General features: G+C 37.9%; 1 protein-coding gene across 1 annotated transcript; it reads right to left on the bottom strand.

Moving 5' to 3' along the window:
* Positions 1 to 535: 535 nt before the first annotated feature.
* On the bottom strand, positions 536 to 1,483 carry Olfr1325 (olfactory receptor 1325). Its single transcript, NM_146398.1, has one exon. The coding sequence runs from the start codon at positions 1,481 to 1,483 to the stop codon at positions 536 to 538; it is 948 nt and encodes a 315-aa protein (NP_666510.1).
* Between the last annotated feature and the right edge of the window lie 8,813 nt (positions 1,484 to 10,296).

The following is a 10,296-nucleotide window of genomic DNA, read 5'->3' as shown; positions in this document are numbered from 1 at the left end:
GTCATCTGGGGACCATGTTCCAAACAAATGGGTAACCTAAAAGTTTGGTTTTTATTGTTATTTAAATTGTTCCCCCTAAAGGCTGTTCAAGTTTTTATTCTATCTTGAATGACATTCCCTTAAACCCTCATCAACACTAAATGTTTTCATTTTTGTTAATACAAGTTAAAGTACCATCTATTGTTGCTTAACTGTAAATGTTTGTTCTTTACAGAATTGGATGTTTGTACCCTTTGGCCATTTTCCAACTGGAATATTTATTACCTATATTAATTGCATGAGATTTATCTATAAAGACCATAAATAATTTTCTGTCATGAACTTGCAAACTTTGGTCCTCATGTGGAGCTTGCATTTTAATTTTACTTAAGATGAAGCAGTTTTATACTTTTGCCATAAAATTCTTGTTCTTGTGTGACTTCAATTATTCAAAAGCTTTGCAAGTCCTTTCCCATTTCTAAAGTGACAATCAGAGATGTGAAGTTACCAGGAAAACTAAAACCACCATCTAGTATGCTGTTGTGTACTTGAGGCATTAGGACTTGACCCCACAATTTACCCTCCTGAGAACAGCTTTCACGTCCTTATTTCTTAGGGTATAGATGAGTGGATTTAGCATTGGTGTCACTGCTGCATAAAATATTGAGACAATTTTGTCCCCATTGTGAGATATTTTGCTCTGTGGTCTCATATAAATATATATTAGTGTGCCAAAGTAGATAGTAACCACAATCAAGTGAGAGGCACATGTAGAAAAGGCTTTAAGCCTGGCCTTAGTTGGATGGATTCTTAAAACAGCCTTGAGGATGCAAAGGTAAGAGAAAAGAATGAACATTAAAGGTACTGGCATTGAAATGACAGCACAAGCTATCATCATAATCTGTAAAGAAATGGTATTAGAACAGAGCAATTTGAAGATGGCTTGAACCTCACAGGAGAAATGATTGACTACATTCTGCCCACAGAAACTGATTGGAAAGATTAGAATGGGCAGAACAGTGAGAAGAAGGGCTGCCATCCAGGCAAGCAAAGCCATGAAAATACATACTCGAGAAGACATAACCAGATTATACCTGAGTGGATTTGAAATAGCTACAAATCTATCATAAGCCATAATGGCAAGCAGAAAACATTCGGCCAGTGCTAAGAAAGCCCTGAAAGCAAGCTGGGTAAAACAGGAGCTGTAGGAGATAGTGGAGAAGTTATACAATGAATTCACCATGATCAAGGGTACAACACTGGTGGAAAATAGAAGATCCAGTAAAGACAAGTTACCAAGAAAGAAATACATTGGTGTGTGCAATTGAGAGTTGCCTCCTACTAGGAAAATAATCAAACTGTTTCCTGCCAAAGTAACTATATAGAGAAACATCAGTGTCCAGAAGACAACACTCTGGGATGTGGGATGCCTAGAGAGTCCCACAAGAATGAATTCAGTCACTTTGGTATAGTTTCCAATTTCCTGGTAATTCATTTTCTTCATCCACAGCTACAAGAGGGGACAGAAAACAGAAGAATCAAATGTTTGTCAATGTAATATTACCATGTTGGTTAAAGCAATCAACCTTTGACACAAGTTCATCTCTAAAGTTTAAGCCACTAAACTGACAGAAGTTTCATTAACACACCCCCATCCTTGATTGAAAAATAAAGACAATCCCTTAGTGAAATGATGAAGATTTGCAGATTTCTGTGAAGTCAAGTATTTAAGGAAGAAATATAAGGTGATCCGTTGAGCCTTCTGGACAACAAGCTTCCCATGAACTTCCAATTCAAGCTAAATGAAGCCTGAACACAAGTGGAAACCAGTGATTCAATCACTTAGACACCAAAAAAGATACTATGGCACCACAGGATAGAGAAAAGACAAAGGAAAATTTAAGACTAGTAAGTAAGGCTATTTAGCGGAAGGACCAATTGAAGGCCTATCATGCTGGGTGTCTCTGCTCTCTTCAGGGTGCCTATATGTGAGAAAGTGGATGGTTCTGGTGGACTGGGAAAACCACATTTTGGCTTTTGTTCCAAATAGTCTTTCAACCTGACAAAATATAGGCTAATCTTCATTGCATCAAAATGATGAGATTTGAGAATTTGATCATTTCCAGCATATCCTGAAGCAACAATGACAGAATAAACAGATATAAACAGCTTTTCATATACATAATATTTTTGGAGGTTTCAAAATAAGAATTAGTAAGAAAAATATTACTCACTTCAGTTGTAGAGAAATGCACCTGCCCCTCACTTTATCTGTGCCCCAAAGTCTTTGAACAGTCTTGTCAAGAAAAGGGGTCCTCTTTGCCACCTCATGATTGGTGAGTCAAATCTCTGTCATATGATTGCTCACATTTCTCTAACTGCTTCCCACCTTGTGACTTGGATACTTTGAGTAGTGATAGATCCTGAAAAAGGGTGCAGGGCTTAGAAAATGATCTGAACAAAGCAGGAGTGCAGAGTAGATGTAGAGAAGAGAAGGCGACTTTCCTGTAACACAGGAAAGTAATTGTCATATCCACTTGCAGTGCTTCATATCATAGAACTGACAATTGAGAGGACTGAAACTAGTATGCGCTAAATCCTCAAAGATCTGCCAAAGCTTCTGCCTCTAGAACAGTAGATTGCAAATATCTTTATTTATCTCCCTTCTGAAGAATGTTGGAGACCTGTTCACACATAGGCATTGAAAGTTGTTATTTGAATTTAAGTTTAGTTGAAAAGATATAATTTCTTGTTTAACCGCAATTACTTATAATTTAAGACTACCCCTGGATTAAAATTCTTCAGAAAATACTGGGCACAGATGATTTTAAACAGAACTAAGACCATAGAATCTGTCAAAGATTACTGGCAGAAATGTTGCAGGGTGGGCTCCTGATGAGAATGTTGCTGCCATAGTATTCAACCCAGAACGCAACAGTCATTTTAGAAGGTGGTCATTTCTTGTTGTCATCTCCAATCTCACACAGAGCCTTTTCCTTATAAAATCACAATATGCTTTCCCAAACTCAACAATGTTTTGGACAGCTGTGAAGTCTTCACATACCTGAAATATGGACTTGCAGTTCTCCTGGAAGATAACTGTTGTTTATGAAGGTAGAAAATGAACATGGAGATACAGATAAGGATTTTTTCCTATGAGGCATAGGCTGACTTTCGCTCTTTCCATAACTATTAACATTTCCCAATGAGTTGGTCCCAAGATCCTGAGGTCCACCTGGGACAGGCACAAGGGACATCTCTCTCTAAACACAATCTTGCTAAAACCTTCAGAGGCCCGGAGTATGGAAATAATGGAAATAAAATTGTCTGAATTCAAATTACCTTATATCCTTCCCACCTATAAGCCTCATTGTCTACAAGTCAGGGCTACAGTGGAACCAGATTAGCTAATATGAAAGTTCAGTTGTCTTGGTAAAATTGATCAACAATATCTGGCAAATATCCAGTTAGACTTACTTTAAAAAGACTTCCCAGTCTTAGGATTCAAAGTGTGGTACTGCAACAAAATCATGACTTTGCAACATGCAATTGGGTTAAGGGGGAGGGGTCTGGTCGAGTAGTTAATGCTGTTGGCCTTATTAGGCAGAGCAAGATTTAGGTGATAAAAATCTTGGCAAAAGAGCCTTAGGAAAAACAATTACAAGTGTATGTCAACTATAATACTGAATTATGAGTAGACTCTTTGTGAATATATGGTAGTAAATGTGCTCCCTGGTTAAGTAAAGAGATGGACCCTCTAGCCAAAGAACAAGGTCATACACCAACCTCAAAGCCTAGGTCGTGGGATTTCTGCACTTGGAATCTGTGCTGCCTAGTCTTATGTCAACTTTACTCACAAACTAGAGATATCTAAAAGGAGAGAACCTTGAGAAAATGCCTCCACAAGATCTGGGCTATAAGGCATTTTCTTAATTAGTGATTCATGTGGGTGGGCCATTCTTGGGCTGGTGGTCCTGGGTTCTGTGAGAAAGCAGGCTGAGCAAGCAATGAGGAGCAAGCTAGTAAATAGCACCCCTCCATGGCCTCTCTACATCAGCTCTTGCCTTCAGGTTTCTGCCCTGTTTGAGTTCCTGTCCTGACTTCCTTTGATGATGAGTAGTGATATGAAATTGTAAGCGAAATAAACTCTTTCCTCTCCAACTTGCTTTTATGATCATGTTTCATTGCACTAGTAGTAACCCATATAACAGAGATATACTCAGAAATCAGCACATAAGCCTTTAATAATCTCAAACCCAGATAACTAGATGCCAGTGTCAGAACACAACCAACAACAGCCAGGCCAAAATGTCTCCACTAGAGCCCAGCTATCCTACTACAGCAAGCCCTGAATATCCCAAAATAGCTGAAGCACAAGAAAATGACCTTAAAACCAACTTTATGAAATTGATAGAAGTCCTTAAAGCGGAAATGAATAAATCCCCTAGAGAAATGAAATGGCCATCATCTATAGCCAGGCAAGACTTCCAATGGAGGGATGGGGACAACAACTGAACTACAAAATTTTCGACCCAAAATCTGTCCTATCTACAAGATATACAGAGGTAAAGGGAGAGCAGAAATTGAGGGAATGGACATCCAATGACTGGCCCAAATTGAGATCTGTTTCATAAAAGAGAGCCAATCCCTCATACTACTAATTATATTCTTCTATACTTGCAGACAGTAGCCTAGCATAACTATCCTCTGAAAGGCTTCATCTAGAAGCTGATGGAAACTGATGCACAGACCCACAGCCAAACATTCGGCAGAGTGGGGGGAATCTTGTAGAAGAGAGGAAGAATTGAAGGTTTCACAGAGGTCAAGGCCACCACAAGAAAACCTACAGAACCAACTAACCAAGGACCATGGGGGGCTCACAGAGACTGAACCACTAGCCAAAGAGCATGCGGGGGCTAGGCCTAAACCCCCTACACATTTGTAGCAGATGTGCAGCTTGGTCTTCATGTGGGTCCCCTAACAACTGGAGAAGAGGCTGTCTGTTACTCTGTTGCCTGTCTTTGGATCCTTTATCCTAACTGGACTGCCTTGTCTAGGCTCAATAGAAGATGTTTCTAGTTCTATTGCAACTTGATATGCTAAGGTGGGTTGATATCCATAGGAGGCCTCCCTTCTCTGTAAAGAAAAAGGGGAAGGAGGGAGAGGAGGGAAGACTGGGGGACTTCGTGGAGAGGAGGGAGAGCAAGCTGATCTTGGGATACACAGTAAATAAATTAATTGATGAATAATTTTTTTAATCTAGAAAAAAACAAACAAGTGATTAGGGGAAATGAATAAATTCCTCAAAGAAAAACCCATACAAATAAAACTGTTCAAGACATGAAAATGGAAATAGAATCAATAAAGAAAACACAAGCAGGGTTAATTCTGGAAATGAAAATTTAGGTATGCAAACAGGAATGGCAGAGGCAGGTTTCACCAACAGAATACAAAAGATGGAAGAGGAAATCTCAGACATTGAAGATATAATAGAAGAAAATGATACACTGGTCAAAGAAATGTTAATTGTAAAAAATTCCTGACACAAAGTATCCAGGAAATATGGGAGGCCAAACCAAGGTATACTAGGAATTGAGGAAGAAGAAGAATCCCAGCTCAAAAGCTCTGAAAATATTTTTCAACAAAATCCTACAAGAAAAATTTCCTAACCTAAAGAAGATGCCTATGAAAGTAGAAGAAGCTTACAGAGCACCAAATAGATTGAGCCAGAAAAAAAATCCTCCCATCAAATAATAACCAAAACACTAAATGTACAGAACAAAGAAAGAATGTTAAAACCTGCAAGGGAAAGAGACCAAGTAACATATAAACACAGACCTATTAGAATTATGCCTGACTTCTCAACAGAGACTCTAAAAGCTAGAAGGGCATGGACAGATATTCTACAGATTCTAAGAGACTACAGATGCCAGTCCAGACTACAATACTCAGCAAAATCACCACAAATAGAGAAAATATATTTCACGAAAAAGTCAAATTTAAGCAATATCCATCTACAAATCCAGTCCTACAGAAAGTGTTAGAAGAAAAATTCTAACCCAAGCAGGTTAACTACATCCATGAAAACACAGGAAATAAATAACCACACATCAGCAAAACCAAAGTAAGAGACTCTCTCCCTCTCTCTCTCTCTCTCTCTCTCTCTCTCTCTCTCTCTCTCTCACACACACACACACACACACACACACACAATTGCCAACAACATCGTAAGAATAGCAGAAATTAACAATCATTGTCCATTGATACTTTTCATTACTAATGGCCTCAATTCCCCAATAAAAGACACAGATTAACAGAATGGGTACAGAAACAGAACCCATCCTTTTACTGGATATGAGAAACATACCTCAACATCAAGTATAAACATTACCTCAAGGTAAATGGTTGGGAAAGGATATTTCATGCCAATGGACCTTAGAAGCAAGACGGTGTAGCCATTTTAATATCTAACAAAATATTCAAACCACAATTAAGCAAAGAGATGGGGACATAGACTACATATTCATCAGAGGAAAAATCCATCAAGATGATATTTTAATTCTTAACATCTATGCTCCAAACACAAGGGCACCCACACTTGTAAAACAAAAACTACCACAGTTTAAATCACACATTGATCGTAACACATTGATAGTAGGGGAGTTAAATACCCCATTCTCACCAATGGACAAATCGTCTAGAAAACAAACAGAGAAATGCTGGAGCTAATTGGAGTAATAAACTAAATAAACATAACAGATATTTACAAAACATTACACCCAATTGCAATATAATGGACCTTCTTCTCAGCAACTCATGACACTTTCTCCAAAGTTGACCACATACTCAAATAAAGAGCAAGTCTCAACAGAGACAAGAAAATTGAAACAACCCCCTGTACTCTATCAGACTACTGTAGATTAAAGCTGGATTTCAACAGCAACAGAAACAACAGAAAGCTTACAAACTCTTGGAAACTGAACAACTCTCTACTCAATGATTGCTCAGTCAGGGAAAAAATTGAAAAATATGTATAGACTTTGTAGAATTCAATGAAAATGAAGACACAGCACACCCAAACTTACAGAACACAATAATATGAGTGCTCAGAGGATAATTTATAGCACTAAGTGCCTTCATAAGGAAACTGGAGAGATCCTACACTAGCAACTTATCAGCACAACTGAAAGCTCTAAAACAAAAAGAGGAGTAGATTAGCTAAATCCCAAGAGGAGTAGATTAGCTAGAACAACAAGACTACTAAAGATGATCAAGGGCCTACAAAACGGAAGTCAAAGTTTTACTATTTGCAGATGATATGATAGTATGAGTGACCCCAAAAATTTACCAGGAAATTCCTACAGCTAATAAAGACCTTCAGTGATGTGGCAGGATATAAAACTAAGGATCAATATCCCTCCTATGTACAAATGATAAATGGACTAAGAAAGAAATCGGAGAAACAATACACTCCACAATAGCTGCAAATAATAAAACATATCTTGCTGCAAATCTAACAAGTGAAAGGCTTGAATGACAAGAACATTGAAGAAAGAAATTGAAGAAGATATCAGATGATGGAAAGATCTCCCATGCTCATGGGTCAGTAGGATTAACATTGTAAAAATGGCCATCTTACAAAAGCAATCTACAGATTCAATGCAGTTCCCCTCAAAAGCTCATCCCAATTCTTTACAGACCTTGAAAGAATAATTCTCAGCTTTATATAGGAAAGCAAAAATCCCAAGGTAGCCAAAATAATACTGTACAATAAAAGAACTTCTGGAAGTATCACCATCCATGATTTCAAGCTGTAATACAGAGCAATAGTAATAAAAACTGCATGCTATTGGCATAAAAACAGACAGTTTGATCAACAGAATTGAATCGATGACCAAGAAATGAACCCACATACCTACAGACACTTGATTTTTGATAAAGAAGCCAAAATTATACAATGGAAAAAAGAAAGCATCTTCAACAAATGGTGCTGGTCTACATTAGCTGTCTGCATGTAAAAGAATGCAAATAGACCCATATCTATCACCTTCCACAAAACTCAACTCCAAGTAGATCAATGATCTCAACATAAAACCAGATACACTAAATCTGATAGAAGAGGGTTTCCGTCTGCACTGCAGAGCTGACCCTGTGCTAAAGCTCTCTATACCAAATCTACCAGGAGAGAGCTGGTCTCCTAGGAGTGCTGACATACTTGAGAGCACAAGTAAGACCACCACTTCTGCTCAAATACCTGGCCCAAAAGGAATCCACCCAGAGCCTTCAGGACTCAGGAACCAAGGAACAGCCCAGGACAGGATCTATTTGGATTCCATCTGCCCCTCCTGTGCCACACCTCTCCATACCCAAATTCTTCCCAGAGAATGCTGGTTTCCCAGGAGTGCTGACACACAGACTTACAGGAGTGACAAGCCACATTCAAGACAGCAAGACCAGCTAACACCAGCTATAACCAGATGGGAAGAAGCAAGTGCAAGAACATAAGCAACAGAAACCAAGGCTACTTGGCATCATCAGAACACAGTTCTCTCACCACAGCAAGTCTTGGATACCCCCATCAAATTGGAAAAACAAGACTTTGATTTAAAATCACATCTCATGATGATGATAGAGGACCTCAAGAAGGACATAAATAATTCCCTTAAAGAAGTACAGGAGAACACAAGTAAACAGGTAGAATCCCTTAAAGGAGAAACACAAAATAACCCATAAAGAATTATAGGAAAATACAACTGAAAAGGTGAAGGAATTTAACAAAACCATCCAGGATCTAAAAATGGAAATACAAACAATAAAGAAATTATAAAGGGAGACAGAAAGCCTAGGAAAGAAATCAGAAGTCATAGACGCAAATATCACCAACAGAATAAAAGAAATAGAAGAGAGAATCTCAGGTGCAGAAGACACCATAGAAAACACTGACACAACAGTCAAAGAACATGCAAAATGCAATAAGCTCCTAACTCAAAACATCCAGGAAATACAGGACACAAGGAGAAGACCAAACCTAAGGATAATAGGTATAAAAGAGAGCAAAGATTCCCAACTCAAAGGGCCAGTAAACATCTTCAACAAAATTATAAAAGAAAACTTCTCTAACCTAAAGAAAGAGATGCCCATGAACATACAAGAAGCCCACAGAACTCCAAATAGAAAGAACTGGAAAAGAAATTCCTCCTGTCACAAAATAGTCAAAATATCAAATGCACAAAACAAAGAAAAAATAATAAAAGCAGTAAGGCAAAAAGGTCAAGTAACATGTGAAAGGAGACCTATCAGAATTACACCAGACTTCTCTCCAGAGGCTATGAAAGCTAGAAGATCCTGGGCAGGTTTCATACAGTCCTTAAGAGAACACAGAACCAATGCTGGCACTGGTTACTATACCCAGCAAAACTCTCAATTATCATAGACAGAGAAACCAAGATATTCCATGACAAAAACACATTTACACAATATCTTTCCATAAATCCAGCCCTACAAAGGATAATAGATGGAAAACTCCAACACAAGGAGGGAAACTACACCCTTGGAAAAGTGAGAAAGTAATCTTCTTTCAAAAAAACTTAAAAGCAGATAGCCACACAAACATAATTCCATCTCTAACAACAAAAAAACAACAGAAAGCAACAACCACTATTCCTTAAAATCTCTTAACATCAATGAACTGAATTACCTAATAAACAGAAATGTACTAATACACTGGATACATAAACAGGACCCATCATTTTGGTGCATACAGAAAACACACCTCAGTAACAAAGACAGGCACTACCTCAGAGTAAAAGGCTGGAAAACAATTTTCCAACCAAACTGTGCCAAGGAACAAGCTGGAATACCCATTCCAATACCCCGAATAAAATCAACTTTCATCCACAAGTTATCAAAAAATATAATGAAGGATACTTCATACTCATCAAAGGAAAAATCTACCAAGATGAACTCTTAATTCTGAACATCTATGATCCAACTGCAAGGGCATCCACATTCATAAAAGAAACTTTACAAAGGGTCAAAGCACACATTGTACCTCACACAATAATATTAGAAGATTTGAACATCCAAATCTCATCAACTGACAGATCATGTAAAAAGAAACTAGACAGAGATGCAGTGAAATTAACAGAATTTATTAGCCACATGGATTTAACAGATGTCTATAGAACATTTCATCCTAAAACAAAAGTATATACCTTCTTCTGAGCACTTCATTGTACCTTCTCCAAAATTGACCATATAATCAATCACAAAACAGGCCTCAACAAATACAAAAATATTGAAATAATCCCATGCACC

This window comes from Mus musculus, chromosome X (genome assembly GCF_000001635.26).
Source record: "Mus musculus strain C57BL/6J chromosome X, GRCm38.p6 C57BL/6J".
Taxonomy (NCBI): domain Eukaryota; kingdom Metazoa; phylum Chordata; class Mammalia; order Rodentia; family Muridae; genus Mus; species Mus musculus.
Note: the sequence above shows the minus strand (reverse complement) of the source record. Positions and strands in the feature narration are given on the sequence as shown.